This window comes from Salvia hispanica, chromosome 5, assembly GCF_023119035.1.
Source record: "Salvia hispanica cultivar TCC Black 2014 chromosome 5, UniMelb_Shisp_WGS_1.0, whole genome shotgun sequence".
NCBI lineage: Eukaryota > Viridiplantae > Streptophyta > Magnoliopsida > Lamiales > Lamiaceae > Salvia > Salvia hispanica.
This window is the reverse complement of record NC_062969.1, coordinates 17,188,844-17,210,957: the sequence shown is the minus strand read 5'-3', so window position 1 is coordinate 17,210,957 and position 22,114 is coordinate 17,188,844. Positions and strand designations below refer to the sequence as shown.

Genomic DNA, 22,114 nt, shown 5'->3' with positions numbered 1-22,114 from the left:
TCCTTGCATAAACCTTTCCCAAACTATATGGAAATAAAACTTGATGTGTTTGGTTCGCTCATGAAATAATAAGCTAATATATGCTACAACTTGGTTGAAACAACATTTTCAATCTTTAATTTAGTGAGTAAAAGTCAATTTTGGTCATAAACATATGACCAAAATACGAATTTAGTCTAAAATATTCACTTTTTAAAAAACAGGTCCATAACAAATAAAATCTTTGTCAGAGTGGTCCTTTTTTTTACTGTTCTGTCAAAAAACTAACGGTCTACCACTATGCAATTAGCGTTGACCATTAGTTTTTTATGGAAACCATAAAAAAATGACTACTTTGATGACATTTTCATTTGTTATGGATCTGTTTTTCAAAAATTGAATGTTTCGAGCCCAAATTCGTATTTTAGTCTTTAGAACCAAAATTGACATTTACTCATCTTTAATCCATAATTTCCCAACAACGCAATGGCCCAAGTAGCATCGTAACAATCTTGAGCTGTGGCACGAAGGATGTTCGAGAAACAATGTTATTCTTTTTGGATCATCATGAAATAGAGGTATTACCTAAGTGAAATAGACCATGCCTAAGAGATCCTTTTAAGTATTTGCGCACTCTTTTTACCGTTATTATGTGTTTTTCGTATGGTTTAGCCAATAACTGACTTAACTTGTAAACCAGAAAGTGATACACAAATAGAGTAGATGTCCAATAAGTCTTCGGTATCTAGAGCGATCAAAAAGAACTGCCCCAACATCTTACAGTATTTGCTTAATGGAATCCATGGTTATATTTGATGGTTTGTAACCAACTAATCCTGCATGAGACAAGATTCATTGTATTTTTTGTACTTCAACACGAAAAATGTACTCACTCTGTTCGCGAATAGAAGTCCAATTTTTTCATTTTGGTCTATTCGCGAATAGGAATCTCGGTTCATAATTAATTATTATAAATGGTAAAGAGACCCCACGTTCCACTAACTCACTCCAATCACATATCATCTAAAACTAATATATACAAGTGAGAGTCATATTCCACTAATTTTCTTCCATCCACTTTTCTTAACATTTCTTAAAACCCGTGCTGGAATGGAACGAAACTCTTATTCGCGGACGAAGGGAGTATTTCAGAAATCCGAGGTCTTTATATTTGAAATGTTGATTGTGGAATTCCTTAAATTTACTAAATAGTTGGATCATTGTTGACCATCAAAATATCAGCTACATATAAAAACAGATTTGCACCGTATTAGGTAGTAAGAAGTTGTTTGCAAGTCCAAAACCTACCCCTCTTCTCCTTCATCCATTCTTCCTCCTTTAATTAATTGATACAGATATGATGCATACTTACTTAGTTTTAGTTAGGATTTGATAAGATTTTATTTACTTAATTAGTTAGGATTTGAATTTATATTTTAGGGATTTAGGATTATTATATATAGCGCTTATGAAGCGAAGCTGCGTTATCTTTTGGAGAGATCAATCCGTAGGCGGAGAAATCTGTGGCGTCGAGAGAGGATTGTTTTCTTTCTTAGTTCCTGTTCTTTTCCAGTTCCATCATTAAAACCGTCAATTATAATTCCAGATTCTATAATATCTAACTTTATGCCTACTGTGTCAATTTTGTGGTCTATCGGTCAATTTCTCAAAGTTTGGTGGACAATTAAAGGTGCCAATAAAAGCTATCTGTTATAGCTTTTTAATATCATTCATATTATTAAAACTTGGCCAACTTTTGTACTCCATATTAGAATGTTCTAGTAAACAAATCAACCCCTTGATGCTTCCAACTAATTTGACAAATTCAATATCAACTACAATTCGTCACAAAATTAGGCATGCCAAGAAAGCCAGGCATCAATGTATATCAAAACATGAAAATAAAGAAAACTTCCCTAAACTAGAATGGTGATCTTAAAATTTGCAAGCATCATTTTAAAGCGGCAAAAAAGTCCAAACAGATGTCATTAAATGAAACGTATAGCAGCATAAATCGGATATGGATGAAAAAGTGGGCCGCTCAAAGCAAAGCAATAAAGTGGGAAGATTATTGTGATTAATGATTGCATTCATATTTTACCATATTTATTGTATTCTTTCTTAGAGCATTCGCAGCGGTAGGACCGCATCCATCCATCCGTATCAGCGACAAGGAGCTAAGAGCAGCGTCGTGTCGCTGAGCAGCACACGTGGCGCTCTTTGATTCGCCAACAGCTACCGTTGGCATATTCAAAAAAATTTTAAAAAAAAATTCGAAATTAATTTTAAAAAATAAAAAAATATTTTCCCACTTCCTAAAAAATTATATCCGTTTTCTACCCACTTTTAATTTATTTTTCAATTTTTTTCCCCCAAAATTCACATTTTCATCTATAAATACCCCCACTTCAACACAAAAAAATCACATTCTCATCTATTCTATATCTAATTCTCTCATCTTTTTTCTCATATTCTCTCATCTAAATTCCCACCACACTACACTACACAATGTCCAGTTTCGGAGATCACCCCTCCGGCATCGCGGTTGGAACCACGATTGGTTCAACTCCGACTCATTTCCTAGTCCGGAAACACAATTTACGGCCCCTCCTCAAACCCAAGGTTCGCAAGTTGCGGTGGGATACCGCCCTTACACGGTGGACGACCAAAATGCCTCCAGGTTAGGGTGGGCACCTGAACCCGGATTGGGCGGGAGCAAGCAACTCCCCTCTTGGGTCAACTCTATTTGAACGATACGTCTAAGATGACTCCGGAGCAACTTGCAACACATGAGGGAATGATTTGGGGTCTCAAGAGGCAAATGGGGATAGAGGACTAGTCTTCCACGTGTGTAATTTTTAATTCGTAGGATTTTAATTATGTATTTTTATTTTTTAAGATTTTAATTATGTAATTTTTATTTTTTAGGAATTTAATTATGTAATTTTTATTTTTTAATGTATTTTTATAATGTAGAAATATTTTTAGGAATTGAAGTATTTAAATTGAATAATAGAATGGTGGAACCCTTGAGCTTGTCCTTGCGGAAGAGCATGAATGTGGGTGTTGTGCTCTTAGCTAAGGACAAGAAGTAAAAGTGGGTTTAGGCCCACTTTCGTGCTCTTAGCTAAAAGCACGAATGTGGATGCTCTTAGTTATCCTTTTGTTTTAAAAATGGATCATTTGGCCCAACGGCAAACCGGAAGATTGTCCGGTCCGTACACTCTTAGAAACTGTTAATCCGATTTAGACGAATAAAATCAACCGGTATGATCGGTCCAATAAAAAACCGGTGATTTATTTAAATTAAAATATGAACACTTTTTCAAATTTGTGACAAGTGGGACAGAGAACCTTTGAAGCTTGTGGGGTTCACTCACATTTTAATAAGATTGAATAAAGTGATAAATATTCGTTATAATTGAGGCTAAGTTATAAATATGAATTACACATGTATGTAACGTGATTAATTGATAACTAGTATTTGTTAATTAATAATTACGAGTCTATGACCAATTCCTACCCATTAAATCTAAAAAATATTGTGGTATCTAGTTACGAGTCTATGACCAATTCCTACCCATTAAATCTAAAAAATATTGTGGTATCTTGTTGTGTCACGTGGAAATTCGTTTTATATTAATTAATTTAATAAAGGCATTTTCTTAATTTTTTATATATGACAATTTTGGTGATTCTCGCGACGTGAACCGGTGTAAACCCAGTGCCTTGAATATGTCAACTAAATTTGTTGAAATTGGACATGTATATGATTGACATTATATGTACTATTGTTGGCATGAGTCTGACTATTGAAAATATTGAAAATCCAATTTTCATTAATACTCTTGATTGACATTATATGCACACGAGTTGACATCAGTATATCCTAGTTGACATCGTTACAAGAGCTTGTTGACATCACGTGAAAATTGATCTTAGCCGTTTGTTTTCAAATCAGATGGACTAGATATAGTACTCTCTCCGTTCAATAGTAGTAGAGTCATTTAATTTTCTGCACTCATGTAAATAGTTAAAGTGAATAAAGAGAAAAGTAAGAGAGAGAATAATATAGAGAATACTCTTATCTGCATTATTCTTTTTTTTTTACTTTACTTTTTTTATCTCTTTCTCCACTATAACTATTTATTACTCCCTCTGTTCCCAAAAAGTATGAACATTTAGTTCGGCATGAGTTTTACGCGTAATTGAAAAAGTAAGAAAGAGATAGAAAGAATTTTTTTTTAAATATTGTTAGTAGAGAATGAATCTCAGGAGTTTCTAAAATTAGAAAGTTCATACTTTTCAGAGACCGACTAAAAAGAAAATAATTCATATTATTATTTTTAAATGAGTACAGAAAAATGAAATGATTCAACTGCCGTAGAACAGAGAGCAGTAATTATATATTTAAGATACACTTAGCAACCTAATAAAACCCTATATAAGTATATTAAATTTCACGTGTAAGAAAGATTTCGTTACAATCAATGATTGTAAGTTTAGGTTGAAATTCGAAAATAGGAATATAAATTTTGCAATTTATCATGCATCACCTTTTAAAAACCTGTAAGATGGTAATATTCAGATCAAATACCCACCAAAAAAATCAATAGTACCATTAAATATGAGTTGAATTCAAATATTATATAAGTATATATTAAATTTCATGTGTAAGAAAGATTTCGAAACAAACAATGATTGTAAGTTTAGGTTGAAATTCGAAGATAGGAATATAAATTTTGCAATTTATCATGCATCAACTTTTAAAAGCCTCTAAGAATATGGTTAGTATTTCAAATTCAAATACCCACCAAAAAATCAATAGTACCATTAAATATGAGTTGAATTCAAATAATATTTCTGTTACAAATTTATGTCATTAGACGGCTACGCACGCTTTCGAGTTGGAACAAGTATTCAATTTCTTCTTAACCTAATTCCTATGGTCTTAGGGGTCACCTATCAATATTATTTTAAAACACGAAAGACTCTATTAATACTTTCTATATACTATTTGTCATTTCTTTAAATACACAAGCAAATACCAAACTTCTACACATCCACACATTCAACAAATTAGTTATTCACAAAATTCGAACCATGACCATGCAAATGAAATTTGAACTTCATCATCTTGCTCCAATTTATGAAACTTCCCTAAATGATGATCAAGACATCACCAACTTCATGAATGATGCTCTTGATCATCATCATTGTGATGACATAGTCAGCCATGAGAATATTCCATTTCATGTAGTTGGAAGAGGTGTGCCTAAGACCAACGACTCCACTAAGAAGAAAGTTAGTTGGTTGCGCTCTCAAATTATTGGCGCCACGGCCGAATTCAAAACTCCCTTTGGTCGGCGCCACCTCACTTACGCCGATCACACTGCTTCCGGTCGCCCCCTCCACTACATTGAGAACTATGTTACAACCAAATTACTTCCCTTCTATGGTAAGTACATCAATAATCATGGATAGATTATAAAATCTTGATTAATCAATGAGAGTGAATTCTTTATGGTTGCAAATACAAGATTAGGGTAGATAATTAGGGTTCACTAACACAAAGTTAGAGTCCATAATTTTAAATTATTATCTTAGTGTTAGATAGTAACTACTTATGCAAATGTAAATTCAATAGTGGGAGAAGATAATTTTGAATTGTTAGCTTAGTGATATATATAGTAATTATTTGTACAAAATTGTAAATATAGGACACTTTAAATTTCATGGTGGAATTCATTTATATCACGTCATGAGATAATATTACTATATTAATATGATATGATAATATTACATTCATTTATAAAAAAATTTACTTTATATTAATACAGTGGATCAAACGAGTTTTAATCTAAAGTTGATAAAGTATAAAAATAACAGTTGTTAACATATTATTAGTGGAAAGTGGAACATAGACTGATAGTAATAAAAAAAATAGAAACTAATTTTAATAGCCATCTTAGAAAAAGAAAACATAACTATTTTTCATAGGAAGTGGTATACATATTTGAAAGCAAAATGAGTTGTTTTAATGATTAGGCAACACTCACACGAGCGACAGCTATGTCGGATACCACACCACAAAGATGGTGCTCAACGCGAAAAGCTACGTGAAGAGATGCTTAGGAGGCGGAGAAGAAGACGCCATAATATTCTGTGGGTCGGGCTCCACGGCTGCGATCAAACGCCTCCAAGAAGTTATGGGAATCGCCGTTCCTTCCATTCTAAGGGAGAGCGTTTTGAAATGCTTAAGCGACAAAGAGAGATGGGTGGTCTTCGTGGGGCCCTATGAGCACCACTCCAACCTTCTCTCCTGGCGGCAAAGCCTCGCCGAGGTGGTAGAGATCGCCCTCGACCGCCACGGACACATCGACATGGAGGCTCTGGCCAACAACCTTAGTCTCTACAAGAATCAAAATCGCCAAATGCTCGGCTCTTTTTCGGCTTGTAGCAATGTCACAGGAATCGTTACCGACACCCGCGCCATCGCCTGCCTCCTCCACCAATACGGAGCGTTCGCGTGTTTCGACTTTGCTGCCAGGTCAATTATTCATCCTAACCAACTTTTTCATGGATTACTATAATTTTAAAGGTGGATTCGACCCTAAAACCTTGGGCATCATATATTAATCACTGTGGTTACTATTTTATTTTATGAATTATGTATGTTTGATGCAGTGGACCGTATACAAAGATTGATATGAGATCGAGCAAAACAGATGGATACGATGCAATATTCTTGAGCCCACATAAGTTTTTGGGAGGTCCAGGTACACCGGGAATACTATTGATGAGCAAGATTCTTTACCGTCTTGGTTCATCACCTCCATCTACTTGTGGAGGTGGAACTGTTGATTTTGTCAATAATTTGAGTGAACAGGTAACTGTTTTCTTATATTGAATTATGATTTTGCAGCCGCATCCACAATCTATTACTCCCACTGAAATAATTTGGTTGGATTTTTTTGGATGAATGAAAATAGAATAATGAAATCTTTTTTTGGATGTGGAGGATGGAGAGTATTAGTTTCACTATTTTATAATTATTTATTTAAAAAGGATCAATTTTGTAATAAATCACAAAAAAATAGTCAATGTCTGGTTTGTTCTATACCTTTCAAAACTAGAACGATAATGACCAAGTTTCATAAGTTTGCAATTATTTTATACATGGATTTTCCGATGAATCCCTCGATGATGTGGCAATCATCCCACCATTATTTCTAATTAAACCACACGACGTTGTTATGTGTTATCGTTGTTTTTTCGATGTAGATAAATCCGATTGTCACATCTCCGCTGATTTCATCGGAGAAAAGACATATTCAGATGACTGCAAAATTCTTAAACCTGGTGATTTATCATTTTAATTTTGAAAAGTATGAACAAACCAGAATTTGACAAAAAAAAATCGTGATTTATTTAGCTATTTTCTCTATTATAGAAATTTGAATGTATTATTATTATAATAGTAAGAGATCCTAATATCACTCAAGATTGAAAATTTTGAACTGAAATGTGTCACTAGTAGTATCATTTATTGCGCAGTTAACCATTTTTTTTAGGTAGCACGTACTTTTTTAATTAGTAAGTGACCAATACTATTATAGATACGCATATAAACTATAAAGTGGGTAGTAGCCTATTAATTAATAATTTAATCACCTTGGCAAAATAATTGTAGCATGCATTTTTGTGAATCAGGACACCCTATACCTAGACGATATAGAAGAAAGAGAAGACGCTGGAACTCCACAAAACATCCAAAAAGTAAGAGCTGGCTTAGCTTTTTGGATCAAAGAATTCATTGGTTATAAAGCCATAGAGATGTTAGAGAAGACACACATTGAGAAAGCAGTGCAACGATTGATTCGCAATCCCAACATTGTGATATTAGGCAACACTCATGTGAAGAGACAAGCCATCTTATCTTTCCTCATACATTCTTCATCCCCAAGCAAGAGCAGAGGCAAGCCTCTCAATGGCTCTTTCGTCGCGAAGCTTCTTAATGACCTCTTCGGCATTCAAGCCCGCGGAGGCTGCACCTGTGCCGGCTCCTACGCCCACACTTTACTCAATCTTGAAGAGCACCACTCGCTTGCCATGAGATCCTTCATCAAAGAGGTGATTTAATTACTCATTTAGTCTATGTTTTTCATTTGGAGAACCATGATTTTCCAGTCTTATAATAATTAATGAAGTCTTATATTGTTGGCTTGCAAACCTGGAGAACGAAGGAAGTTGGAAGCAATAATTAATATACTTCTCTCCGTGTCATATAAAAATACGCGCATATGATATGGGAATCAAGACAAAATTGATAAAGTATGAGAGAGGAGGAGAGAGGTACTTAAAGTAGTGTTAGTAGATAGTGGGATTCCCACTATTATTTGTGTTTTAATAGTGGTTTAAGTTGTAAATAATTTGATATATATGAGTAATAAATTGAGATAACTTCCCATAAATGGAAATTCCTTATTTTTATGGGACGAACGAAAAATGGAAAGTGCACATTTTTTTATGGGAGGGATGAAATATAAGTTATTGTACTCCAATCGGTTTGAGACATTTTGGAAGTGAGACCAAAAACAAATCCGAACGGGTTTGTCAAAAACGAATTATATTAAACTAATGTGTAGTCAACGTGCCTAACAAGTGGCATGATATCAGAGTTTAGGCGGCTTGGATAGGGGACTCGGGTTGAAGTCGGGCCCAGGATGACTCGGGGTAGAGTCGGACCTGTAATGACCGGACGTGTCGACTACGTTCCAAATGTGGTCTCAGTTTAAAGGAAGGTTTGTTGAGTTGCAAATTCATATCAACATCGGGGAATGAGGAAAGATAGAAGTAAAATACTCCTTCCGTTTCATAGTAGGGGACTCATTTTGTCGTTTTGGTACATTCCATAGTAGTGGAGTCATTTCCATTTTTAGTAAAAGCCAACACATTTCTCCTCACTTACTTTATTCTATCTTATTTCATTCTCTCTTCGTGTCTCTACCTTTTTCATTTCCTACTTTAAATTATTCTTTCTTTACTTAACTCATTTAACACAATTTCTTTTAAATCGCGTGCTGAAAAGAAACGCCTCCACTACTATGGAATGAAGGGAGTATACGTGATGTCCAACCCAATTAGTTTGAGTTCATTGACAGAGATCTAAAAACAAATATGTGCGAGTTTGGCCCAAAGTTGACAATATCAAACTAATATACAGTAGAGCAGTATGCGATCCTAAGATATATACATATATAATGTGCTCTCTCTCTCATGTAGGGATATGTTGGAATAAAGCCCGGATGGACAAGAGTGAGCTTCCCATATTACATGTCGGAGGAAGAAGTGGACTTCATTCTAGGAGCCATCGAATTCATAGCAATGTACGGCCAGAGATTCCTGTCGTGTTACCATATCAACTGGACAAAGGGGACTTGGACTTTCAAGAAAAATTCACACAAAGATCAATATAGCTCATCTTTAGCCAGAATGATCATGGCATTAAACACGGAACACAATGTGAAACAAGATGTGGCCTTGAGATACAAGAACTACATGGAAACCGCAAAGAAAGTGGCCTCCCTTCTACCCAAATTTCCACCCCACAGAGAAACTCCACAAGAGATAGATATGAATCTTGTGCCTTTTAGAGTTTAGATAAGTACTGAAATATCCATGGTTAGAACTTAGGTATCACTACAAAATAAATATAATTAATACAAAAAAAAATTATAAACAAAACTGTAGTCATAGAACTCTTGAAAAAAAAAGAAGTTACGTAGCTCACAATTTAATAGTACTACTAATTTAAAAATAAATTTAAAATATCATTTCATCTGCAATATTTTTATTTTATTTACAGATACACATGTCCTCTAGTAATTAATCCAAAATTTGACGAATAATTTAGTGGGAAATAGGTAAATAGGGACTAGTGGCTAAATAACTTTTAAAAGAAATTCTCTTGTTTCAATATTATGTGAGGCATACCGGTGGAAAACGGCGTCGGTAATCCTTCATAATATATATTGTTTGCTGTTGTTTTATTTTTTACCCATAAAAATAGAACGTGTTTTTTGATGTAGAAGGAGGCGTGATGAATGTCGTCCCAACTTGACTAGAGTTTCTGCAATATTTTTAGCACATCATAGCCCAAGTGAAATAATTTTTTATTTTTGCAATAATTAACCTTCTATTCTCTCCTATCTTATCCTTTTATCTTCTTACTTTTATTCTTTCTCTTACTTTATTCTCTCTATTTTTTTTATTTTACTATTAATAATTTAATTAACTAAACATTACTTCGTAAATTCCTATGCCAAAATAAAAATGTCTCAAATGTCTGTCAGCAGCTTTCGTTGAAATCTATTGTAAGCAACGCCATATTCCATCATTTGGATCCCAACCAAAATAGGTCACCAAATTGCCTTGCGCAAGAAGAAAATAGAAAGTGAGTTTGAAAATTTTAATGGATGTAAGTACTACTTTTATATTTTCTCTCTGTCTCGGCTAAGATGACACATTGCTTAGCCGGCACAAGATTTTAGAAGTTATTAGTTAAAGTGTTTAATTGGAGAGATAGAATGTGAGTATAAGTATTAAAGTAGAAAGATAAAGAAATATGGATATTTTGACAGAGTGAGAAAAAATGGTTGAATGTATTAATTGAAAAGAGAAAGTTACTAAAAAAGAAAATGTGTCATCTTAGTTGGGACAAACTAAAAAGGAAAACGTATCATCTTAAGCGGGACTGAAGGAGTATTAGTTTTAAAATAAAATATGAGTTATGAATGAATTAGCGGAATGTGGGGTCCACTACAAAGAAATGGTGAAAATGAAAGGTGACAAATTTTCTGAACGGACGAAAAAGGAAATAAGTGACATATTTTTTAGGAACGGAGGGAGTATCTATTTGACAATGATTTCTTTTCATATTCATGTTGGATCATGTTAAACTCTGCATCACATAATTTTACTTTTCTCATCTAAGCTGTATTTTCCAAAATTCCCTAAATCTAAACTCAATCAAACATATCAAGCAGGATCGACCATCTTCTTCACCAAAGATATCTCCTGCAAAAGTAGCCAAAAACCACATAAGAAAATCTGCACCAACCAAAATTTACGTGCAACAACAAACAAGAGAAACATTCACTGCAAATCTGCAGCTTTCAACATTATCCTAATTGGGATTGAACGTTATATGATAAGTTTCTCTAACTAGTCCCACACCGCAAATATTTTACACCTTAGTGAGAGCACAACATGAACCGAGGTAAGGAAGAATACAAAACCGATTCCAGCAAATGGCAAATGGCAAATGGATAACAAAACAACGAATCTAGGTGAAGACATAGGAAGTCTTACAATTGAAAGCATTCTATGACCAACATTATTATTTTCAGTTTATGCTGGTCATCTTATGATTTTTGAGATATAGCAAATGATAAAAGTTGAGAATAAAATAAGCTTACCTGACAAAATAGAATTTTAGTCTTATAGGAAGTGGCTGGCCATCAAAAGCCCTGGTCTCTCTTTCTCTTCTTCGATTTCTATAGAGGCTTCATTCCTTATTTCCTCAACCCTTTCATCCCAAATTCCATCTATTAACTTCCATGTCTCATCACTAATGATTTGAGTCTGCATAATAAGTGAGATATGATTAACTTCAAAAGCACTACAAATCTAACACAAGGCCAAGAAATGAGGAAAGTAACAAGCAAAAGGGACAAACCCTTTACAACTCTCCACGCTTGCAGGATTATTCAATATGAATAAAACAAAAGCCCCTCTCTAATTCCCAGTGGAACTAAAATCCAACTACCCTAGGACTCTACTTTACACACGAAGATAAACTTAAACAAACAAAAGAATAACAAAAGAAAATTGCTTTAATTTTGAGACAGTTTATGTAGATGACAGATATTACTGAAATCATTCAACCTGTTCCACATCAGAGAGAGGATTTTAGTGGCCTTAAAAGTAACATGGGCACCTTACACCTAATTGATTGTGTTGGCCAATTTATTTACATTCCAGAAGTGTGCTTGGCTAGGGATACAGATTTCAAGAAAACTTATATTGAAGCATATGTTAAGAACACACCTGAGGCAATCGAGGTGAATTGCTGTAAAATTTTCCAAATTTTATCAGCGTTTTTCTCTCCCTTCACAAGTAGGACATCTGCTTGAAATAAAAGCGCATGGTCAGAATTAGCATGTAGCTTCACAATCTGCCAATTCTCCTTGTCTTTTTCATCAATGAATTCCGTAATAAACCTCCTGAACAGAGGTAGCTTCAAAGATTGGAGTGATTGCCAGCATTCGCTAATCGAGAGACAGAAGCTATGAGATCGGGATGATTTGCAGCGACCGTTGAACAAAGTGCAGTGGCCTGCTGGGAAAATGCGGCGCACAGATTTGCCCTATTTTCTCTCCAAGACTTACCATACTTTCACCAAAGGAACCTTTTGCTAAATAATTTTCAAAACATAATATTTGAGAGTTCCTTCCACCGTTCAACAAGATCCAAGGTGTGGATTCAAGAGAAGATCAAGACTACAAGAATCAACCTTTGGGTTCTATTGTTTTAGTTCTTATATTTTCTATGTTTTCCCTACAATCTATGTTTTTAGTTTATTCAATCATATGTAACTAAACTCATAGAATTCTAAGGATGTGTTAGTAACGACTTTGGTTTATACAGTTCCTATTTATTTAATATCTGTTTTGTTCATTACTTTCACTACAAAAAACTCGCAATTTAGTGACTGATAATTACGTCACTAATTAGCAAAATTTGTTCACTAAACAGGATTAGAGACAGATGAAGTATCGGCAGATCCGTCAATACAAAACTTTTCAGTAAAAAACGTTAGTGATGGAATTTTCTGTCACTAAAGTTACTAACCCACCCAATGATGGAAAACATATGCAGCCACCATGGTAAGTTTGTATTAGTGACGGAATAATCTGTTACTAATTAGTGACTGAGGATTTTCCGTCCTTCATATGTCACTAGTAGAAGAGCTAACGGCAGCTGTCACTAATTCTGTCACTTATTAGCATTTTTTTTAGTGTCTGCTTAGGTCAACAATTTCAAGCTAAAATACCATATCATATCCAAACGTTTCTTTATAGACATGCTGCTCCGTGCACATCCATCTTAACCCCACATATTGATTTATGTCCATGTTTACAGCAAACAAACTACTTAAGTGTACTGCCTCGAATTAGGACAAGAATTTCAAGCTAAAAACACCAAGTATCATATCCATAGGTTTCTTTAAAGACATGCAGTTCTTCTTTGCACATCCAGTCATCCACCTAAAGCCCACATATTGATTTATGTCCATGTTTACAGCAACCACACTCCTTAAGTGCAATGCCAAGAATTAGGACAAGAATTTCAAGATAAAAATACCAAGTATCATATCCATAGACCATAGGTTTCTTTATGGATATGCCGCTCCTTGCACATCCATCTTATGCCCACATATTGATTTACGTCCATGTTTACAGCAAATACACTACTTAAGTGCACTGCCAAGAATTAGGACAAGAATTTCAAGCTAAATACAAAGTATCATATCCATAGGTTTCTTTATGGACAAGCAGTTCTTCTTGCACAGCCAGTCTTCCACATAAAGCCTACATATAGATTTACGTCCATATTTACAGCAAACACACTCCTTAAGTGCACTGCCAAGAATTAGGACAAGAATTTGAAAAGACGGACTTATTTTTAAGAATATATGAACTCTTTATTATATAAACGCGCAGAAAAAAAATGTGTAACTTGCAAAGGACTATTAATTTAACATTGCAACTTCAAGTAAGCTCTAAACACATATTTTCACATGCACATTCGCATCTTATTTGAAACCATCATCATGATGGATAAATACTAACATAAATTCTGAAAAGAATAATTTTTGAACATTCTGGCGCGCATTATTCGATTAAATCAGTTTATTAAACAAATTTATCAAGATACGAAAATATCACGCGTAACAATTCACAGATAATCAGAACAATTAAAATTAACTAAACCAAGATACACACCGTAAAACAACTTTATTTCGAAAAATGCATTATGAACAGATAAAACAACCCTAGATCTGATAATGAATAGCTAAAAAACGACGTTGACGGAAGTGAGCGAAGATGCAGCGTTACCGCCAAGGAGAAGCAGCAGGGGAAGATCGGACCACGCTGCAGAGGAATCAAAATGCGGGCCGAATACTCAGCTAGGAATGCAGTCAAAATCATTGAAGAGATTAAAAAAAAAAACCCTTCTCCACGATGACTGAAATCGTTTTTAAATGCTTGGAAGAAAATATTTATGTCAAATAGGCTGGCCCAAAGGCGATCAATCTGTTGTATAAATTTTTAAAAATTAAAAAACCGGCCCGACTCCGATCCAGATAAGGCCCAATAACCTAATGCATCTACATGATTCGGACAAGTTTTGAAAATATAAAGAAATACTATCAAGTAGAAAAAAGTAGTAGAATGTGGATTTATAATATTATCTATATTATCCAATACAATCAATACTTCTCAAAACTCAATTATAGCATATTTCAATCTCGATACATGTTGAACATAATTGATTAGTAAGATGATGATACATATGAAATGATACGATAAAAAATAAACAACAGATTTACATTATACTCTCTCCGTCCCACTTAAAATGCAACATTTGAAAATCGGCACGGGATTTTATGTAGTATTGTTTTGTGAGTTAATGAAAAGAGAGTAAAGTAAGAGAGATGAAAAAGTAGAGATAGAGTTGTTTCCATTTTAGGAAACGTTTCATTTTTAATGGGGCAACCAAAAAAGGAAAACGTTGCATTTTTAATGGGACAGAGGGAGTATTTCAATGCTTTTTTTTCACATTCTCTTTTTCTTTACAAAATAAATACATGTGGGAAGAAGAACACTATTCTAAGGAAGAAAAAAATAAGAAGCAAACTAAAACTCTAGCTAAAAATAATAAAAAAATATATCAGGTAGAAGCATTCGAATACACTTCACCATATAAACAGATATGTTGTATTTCACTGGAAAAAATCGAGATCTGTTAGCATGCATTATCGTACTCGAATCGACTCAGTACCCCAAATAACGAAAGCTGGTCGCCTCTCCAAGATTGCTTCAGCTGCAACAGATGAGTTCTCAGGCTGTCTTCTTCCACCTGCGTATCATAAATCATCGTTTCATAGCAACACTCAAACAATCTCCGATGTGAATATGTATGAGTTGAAACTGTTCAAGACTGCATCCAGTTCATTAGAAAGAATCTTCTTACCTGCAAAGCAGCTATGGAACCAAAAAGTGATTCACATTCATTAAGCATTGCTCTTTCACGTGCTGCCACATCAGCAAGTTCCGACACCAAGGAGTTCATATCCTCCACCTGTATTTCACATAGCCATGTCATGCACAAGGAGAATAAATTAATGCAGAGATGAGACTGTATGGTTACATAAGATTTAACCTTCTGGAGACGGGGGCTTAAAGAGGACGCCATGGCATTCATCACATTAACAGCAGAGCATATAGCTCCCTTGACGGATCTAATATCTACCTGAAAAATACCGAATCATCAAGTAAAATACGCTTTCACAAAATTTAAGTGTAAAGAATCAGTCAACTAGGGTACCTTCGTTCCTTCAGTGACTGGAATCCGAAGAGTGCTAGCCTGCAAATCTTGGATGACCCAGGTTATTGAGTTAGTATGGTCCCTCTCAATGGAAGCCCACTCATGAAGATAACTCTCCTGGTGAAGTTGAAATCTAGTTAGAAATTTAACAAGGAGTCTTTCAACCAAAAACTGGCATTCGGTAACGAAACTAAGATATAAAGGTGCATATTCAATGTACTTTTAAGACTAAATAGATATAGAAAACTGAAAATTATAAATATGGAAGTGATGCATATATTGAAATTTAAACATACAATATATGTGGATATAAGACATTAAGATAACATTTGAAGGAATACAGATTGCGATAGCAACCAGAAACAATGAGGGTATTGGATTATGCTACATATATGGTATAACTTAAATCCATGTGCTAGCAACGATATAAGTTTAGATCAGGCAAGCTAAATGGAAATAAAAAACACAAATATATTTAGAAACACTTGAAAAACTTAATTGACCGAGACACAAATAACCATTATGGTGCAAATCATTATGAGAACCTATCAGGTACCATAAACAAACAACATTCAGAGAGGTCTTCCTAGCAAAACTGTGAAACAATTAAGTTTTTCTCTCATGAATAGACTTAGGGTAGCCTTTTTGATGATGAGATTTGCTTTGAAGACAACCAACAGTATCGGTTGCAACACATTCACTGCCATGCATTCCAAATTCTGTGCTCACAGTAAACATAACAAGAACTCTAACAATTATCATTTTCCAAATTGCTTGGGCCATGGTGACTTCTATATGTTGCATACATGATACAGATTTATTGTATATTTGTTCAGAGCTATAAAGATGCTACAGATACTAAATCTTGGTAGAAGACAATTTAATTTAACTTCTCCAAATAAATAATTGCACTGATTCATAAAATATGCAAGTACTTCTTTAGATGGGATGTATTAAGAGATAAAATCATCAGATGCTCATTTCACAGCTTGTTTTGCATTGAGGTTTCACACAATAAACTACATCCAAACAATAAGCAAAGCATGAAAACCACGCGACAGCATGCATTCAACACATTTGAAGAATTCACATACAATTATAACTACAGTTGTAAGTCTTACTTGATTGACCAAAACTGAGTAGAGCTTCAACTTAAGCTTCAGCAGCTGGAGGTTAGATCTTTTCTTTCTGACTGAATCTGAGAGATCTGAGATTATCATCCATATGTTGTATAACATTTTCTGCACCATTAATAAAGTTCGATGGTCAGAAACATAACTTTCCAAGAAACAAGAAAAGGGACCAGGTAGTTAAAAGCAATATAATTTCTTTTTCATAGTTAGCATCAGGGTTGAAATTGTCCATGAATTCAACTTAGCAACAAACTAATAACGAATCTCTATAAAACAACTAGTTCAGAGCCTTTGTCCTAGCGACAAGGAGCTTAGACATTATTGTATGAGGTGCTGAGTTCGAACCCTCTTGACATCATTTGTAATTTCCTCCTTTATATAGGAGTTTATTTAAAAAAATAAATAAATAAAACACTATAAAACAACTAAGGAACAGTAGTGTGTGCGTGTGTGAAAGGAACACAAAGGCTTAAGTTCAAGTATATGGTCACAAACCTCTGCTTTTGCTTTATGAGAACGCATAGTGTGTGCGTGTGTGAAAGGAACACAAAGGCTTAAGTTCAAGTATATGGTCACAAACCTCTGCTTTTGCTTTATGAGAACGCATTGCAGCATCAGTCCGCGCATTTGTATATCGCCATTGCAAATGTCTATTATACAACAGCCTCAGCTGATGGACGTCTTCAATGTCATTAGCAGCCTTCTTGCCTTTCTTAATATCTGCAATAAAACTAAGTACAGAAATGTCCTGAGGTTGTCTGGACGGGCTTGATGGCCTCACCCTAGCAGGACTAGTACCTCTAGAAGACGGGCTTGATGGTCTCACCCTAGCAGGACTAGTACCTCTAAAAGACGGGTTACCAATCCTTCCTCGTGATGGACTGACCCCTCTGGACACTGAGGGTGATGAGGGGCGTGATCTAGGGATTGGTAATGACTGAACCCTAGCAGCTGCACTCATTAATGACGCTCTTTCTGATGAACTCGAAGAAGAAGGCCTCTGTAACTTTTGTGAACCATCATGAAATGCACTTCCACAAAACATCTGTTTTTCAGTCTCAACGTGAGACGTGGGCATTAAAAGACCACTTGCACTTTTCCTCACAGGTCTGTTTGTCCCATCCACAGATAATCTCCTCAGGGAAGGCCTAGTAACAATCCTAGAATCAGACAAAGAAGGAGTTTGGTTGACCTTATCAGCAACAAAACTTCTGCTAGGGATAGAGGATGCTCTCCCACTCGTTCTGCTCGGCCATCGATGTTGATCTAGCGGAGAAGAATGGAAACTATCAACAGGCTTAGAGTTCTCCAACTGATCAGAAGAATTCTTTCCTTTGAGAGGGCTTCTCTTCTTCTCTGGTGTGGGCTTCCTTGCAGTTGGTGTTTCGCCCTTAACAGCTACATTTGACGGCGGCTTGAGAGTCCGATCAGAAGGCGTACGAGAAATCGTCTCTTCTTTCTTACCATTTGGAGTACCAACGGCATCGGATTGAAAAGAAACGTTGAGACTTCTCATTGTAGATGGCCATAAAGACTCTGGCGATGATTTGGTAACCGATGCCTTTCTTGGTATCACTAGAGTTGCTGCAGCTGTATCCTTAACTGGTGTTGATGGAGAAGGACTACGCGGTGATGATGGTGTAGTCGGGCGTCTTCTTTCAGCCGATACAGCTCTCTTTGGCAACGACACGGTTAAGGGGGTGGATGCCCTGCTGGCATTTGGTGAGGGGCAGCGCTGCGGAACAGCTTCTGCAGATCGCCTCGGCGACATGTACCTCGAGCTGACCTCTCTCGTCCGGGACCTCCGAGCGGGGGCGCCATTCTTTTTGTCAGCTGAAACAAGTGGTGGCCTCAAAGTCACTGTTATAAATTGCTTCCCTACTGCTTTCTCTGACTCGCATACATCCATCAAAATCGAGCAAACTAAAACTCACTAATGCCTGTGATCATCTCACATGTATGACCATACTAGTAAACTCGCTGAAACCAAACCCAATTAATTTATGGAAAATTGAATGAATGCTTCTTATAGGGGAACCTTTTCCACTCTGCAAATCTGCCAGATAAATGTGAAGGCAAAAGTAAGAAATCAAGAAAAGAGTAATAGGCACGAAGAAAACGGGAAAGATCATCAAAAGAATACATCTTTACAGGCAATCAGGTCTCAAACTATCCAATTCCACAAAACCAGCAAACAAATACAAATGAGATTTCATGTGACCATCTACCCTAGCCCAGACCACATAGCAACTAGACCTATAATGAGAAGAAACACCAGTAGTTGCAGAAGAGGAAATAAAAGTTATTTACAAGCAAGAGATAAGAGCTAGTAGGTTTAGTTTAGTTTCACATAAAATGAAAATGGTGGGAAAAGGAAGTAGAAAGCTGTCTAGGTTAAGAAAGTCCTCTCTTGGATATTTTATTTCACTTTTTTTTATCTCAATTCCGGTCCGCCGGCCTTTGCCTCTCTCACGAGAATACCATGGCTGGAGCTGCATATGCAATTCATACACACATTAAGTAAGGTAGACTCACATTCGCCCTTCTGTCCTGCCCCTTCTTTCCCGCACCAACTCCTTTTCATGAAAGGGAATTCAATGAAAATGATTAGTTCACCACCCCTCACAGAAAAAACACCAACAGAGAGATTAATGTGTGTGATTGAATGATCCCACACGCAATGCACTTCCCTCGCTCTCACATAACTCAATAGTAAAGTAAAAAGTAAATAAACACCAGCTACGGTCTAATTTTCGGATCGAATGGAAATTTCAGAGCTTAACAAAACAAATTAGACTAATAAACCTCATCACCAGACAAGGACAAAAATTTATTTCATAATAAAAAGGGTGGAGAACAAAACTAATTCATATCAAAAGATTGAAAAAAAAAAAGAAAAATAAGAAAACAAGTTGTAGGGGGTGATGGGAACTGTAATGGAAGACCATGTGCTTGTAGAGAGCATTGGCCATCCCCATGAAATCAAGACGGCAAGAAATACAAAAATCAGCAAAAAAACAACAAACAGTTAATTCCACCATTAAAAAAACACCGTTATGCTCATAAATACTAAAGAAATAATTTTAATTTTGACTCTGAGGATGCAGGAACAACGCCCGATGCTTTCCTAATTTTTGTTACCACCAAAATTTTTTAAAAAATTGCAAATTATACGTGAATATACACATTGAACAAATAAAAGTTCTGCCCTGTCAGATTTTGTTCCTAAATTCACAAACCGAAAAAAAATCACTTCGGATGAAAATCACTGTATGTTAATCAGTAAAAACATCTGCTCCAGCAAATGGATCGAAGTTCAATTCTTCTGATTTTATACATTTAAACATCGGGAGATATAATTCATACACCTGATGAATTTTCAAACCAAGCAAAAAAACACAGTAAAATTCAATCATCCGTGATCAAGATTAGAACAAGTAACCGCAAAATACCTGTATATTTTCACGGAAAATTTTCTGGATTCTGTGAAAAATCTGAGAATTTGAGGATGATATCTAAATCGTTACAGATTTTGATGAAGAAATAAATGAAGTAGAATTAAATAACTGATCCGATACAGATTTTGGATTAGATAGAGTGAGATGGAATATATATAAAATAAAATTAAAAGTGGAGGAAGATTCAGTAAACGGAGACTGAGATATAGGGAAGAAGAATGGCGCCGGCGGCGGTTGTTTTCGCGCCACCTAAATACGGAGACACACTTAATTAATTAATCTTTGATTTACATACTTTTCGATTTCCATTTTCAATTTCATTTTTGTTTTCCTACGCAACGTGTTGACGCTTTTGCCCTTGTGATTGGCTTGAGGTGGCGGCGACTTGAGTGGTTGGGGGTAGGTTAACAACAGGGGTAAAGTGGGAGATGACTATTCTTTCTTGCTGTATTTTTCTTTTTTATATTTTGGGATAAAGTATACTAAAAGAATGTCTGGTACACTGAATAATTAATTCGGATTTGTTTCGAATGAAAGCAAGCAAAGTAGTAAATCGATATGAGAGGAAAAATTAAAAGAATTTAATGTGATTGGTATGTTAGAAAGGAATATCAATTTGATTCTGTAAATATCAACGCGTAGCATTTCATTGGACAGCTTTATTTTTCGATATTAAATGCAGCCCGTATTTATATTGGACATGAAATCATTTACCTATTTAATTTATGACATTGAAGTGCAGCCACTATTAACTCTATTTTTTTACATAATAATATAAAAGTATATTTAATAGGTTAAATAACTCGAATGAAATTTTATAAAAAAAATAATATTTTTATTTGAAGAATTTCATCCCTACCAAACATGCGCCAAGGCTAAGAGCGAATCTCAGTGCGTAACCCATCTCGTAATTGATTTGGTGGATTAACTTTTGATTGGGGTTACTAACAAGTAAAAAGTCTGATTTATGCTCAACACAAATGAACATTAATTAGTGTTTAATTACAGTACAAGAAAACTCTTGAAATAATTATTTTTCGGTGAATTGGATCTCTCATAAGGCTTAATGATTACGAATTATGTTTCATTGGTTTAGAAACATTGAATGCAAAGTTATAATAGAGTTCTATTGATTTATTTATCCAATTTGTTCGAGTTGTCTTGTCCATAAATGAGAAGGAACATGAATGCAAACTTCGTCGTTGGTACCCAATCCCCCAAAATTCTCTAAAATATTTAATCTGATATTCGATCCGCAAGTGAATTCAGACACACTAATTCTTGATGAGAGTATCCGAACTTGACAGATCAAGTATCAGGAAACATGAAATTATCACTCCTCTGTCCCGCTCTAAACGGGGCATTTACTATTCAACACGAGATTTTATACAATTTTATTTTATGAATTGAATGGAGAAAATAATAAAATAGAAATAATAATGTTTCCATTTTAGGAAATGTGCCAATCAGAATGGGAAAAAAAAAAAAAAAAAGTAAATAACACAAACCAGGCGAAGAATGAAATTTCGGGGATATTGATTTCACAACTTAGTTATCAATCAACACTTACAATCTCATCTCACGACCTATGTGGGTAAGCGCTTCTGCACACACTAGTAAATCTAGCAAAGTTTGGTGTGCCAAGCGAGAGCGTGGCACGAATGTGCGCCATGGTTCCCTTGTCGCACAACTTGTGCGGGATGTTTTGGAAACTTGGTGCTGAGAATGTGTGGACTTAGAGCGGATCGTACGTGAAGTTTCACCCTCTGCACGACCTGGGCGGTACTCATGACCAGCTTTATGCTCAAACTGTCGAGGCCGCACGACCCGTGCGATACCCTATGGTTATGCGCGAACCGTACTATCTGG

General features: G+C 35.4%; 2 protein-coding genes, 1 long non-coding RNA gene and 1 other non-coding gene across 7 annotated transcripts; 1 reads left to right on the top strand and 3 right to left on the bottom strand.

The window, feature by feature from the left end:
- Positions 1-5,082: 5,082 nt before the first annotated feature.
- On the top strand, positions 5,083-9,679 carry LOC125189533 (probable cysteine desulfurase). Its single transcript, XM_048086804.1, has 5 exons — positions 5,083-5,437; positions 6,028-6,529; positions 6,667-6,868; positions 7,693-8,112; positions 9,265-9,679. The coding sequence occupies exons 1-5, from the start codon at positions 5,083-5,085 to the stop codon at positions 9,640-9,642; spliced, it is 1,857 nt and encodes a 618-aa protein (XP_047942761.1). The 3' UTR covers positions 9,643-9,679.
- Positions 9,680-10,896: 1,217 nt separating this feature from the next.
- On the bottom strand, positions 10,897-14,252 carry LOC125186814. Of its 3 annotated transcripts, none has more exons than XR_007170510.1 (4): positions 14,163-14,252; positions 12,091-12,168; positions 11,460-11,625; positions 10,897-11,058 (listed from the first exon to the last, which is right to left on the bottom strand). It is a non-coding gene; the product is annotated as an uncharacterized LOC125186814 (long non-coding RNA). The 3 variants fall into 3 exon arrangements; XR_007170511.1 differs by lacking the exon at positions 14,163-14,252 and adding an exon at positions 12,264-14,114; XR_007170509.1 differs by lacking the exon at positions 14,163-14,252 and having other exon boundaries at positions 12,091-14,096.
- Positions 13,570-13,682, bottom strand: LOC125191450. Its single transcript, XR_007171133.1, has one exon. It is a non-coding gene; the product is annotated as a small nucleolar RNA snoR103 (small nucleolar RNA).
- Positions 14,253-14,864: 612 nt separating the features above from the next.
- On the bottom strand, positions 14,865-20,512 carry LOC125190270 (AUGMIN subunit 8). Of its 2 annotated transcripts, XM_048087530.1 has the most exons (8): positions 20,240-20,512; positions 19,323-19,363; positions 17,368-18,843; positions 16,776-16,895; positions 15,655-15,771; positions 15,490-15,579; positions 15,301-15,408; positions 14,865-15,186 (listed from the first exon to the last, which is right to left on the bottom strand). In XM_048087530.1, the coding sequence occupies exons 3-8, from the start codon at positions 18,694-18,696 to the stop codon at positions 15,073-15,075; spliced, it is 1,878 nt and encodes a 625-aa protein (XP_047943487.1). In that variant the 5' UTR covers positions 18,697-18,843; positions 19,323-19,363; positions 20,240-20,512; the 3' UTR covers positions 14,865-15,072. The 2 variants fall into 2 exon arrangements, with proteins under 2 accessions (XP_047943487.1, XP_047943488.1); XM_048087531.1 differs by lacking the exon at positions 19,323-19,363.
- Between the last annotated feature and the right edge of the window lie 1,602 nt (positions 20,513-22,114).

What these genes read in the sequence shown, in the direction of transcription:
- LOC125189533 (XM_048086804.1), top strand. Translation starts at nt 5,083, where the DNA reads ATGACCATGCAAATGAAATTTGAACTTCATCATCTTGCTCCAATTTAT. An exon ending in CAAATTACTTCCCTTCTATG is followed by an intron (nt 5,438 to 6,027) that starts GTAAGTACATCA and finishes TTTAATGATTAG; the next exon opens with GCAACACTCACACGAGCGAC. An exon ending in TGAGATCCTTCATCAAAGAG is followed by an intron (nt 8,113 to 9,264) that starts GTGATTTAATTA and finishes TCTCTCATGTAG; the next exon opens with GGATATGTTGGAATAAAGCC.
- LOC125190270 (XM_048087530.1), bottom strand. Translation starts at nt 18,696, where the DNA reads ATGGATGTATGCGAGTCAGAGAAAGCAGTAGGGAAGCAATTTATAACA. An exon ending in ACTCAGTTTTGGTCAATCAA is followed by an intron (nt 15,772 to 16,775) that starts GTAAGACTTACA and finishes CAACTTCACCAG; the next exon opens with GAGAGTTATCTTCATGAGTG. An exon ending in TAAGCCCCCGTCTCCAGAAG is followed by an intron (nt 15,409 to 15,489) that starts GTTAAATCTTAT and finishes TGTGAAATACAG; the next exon opens with GTGGAGGATATGAACTCCTT.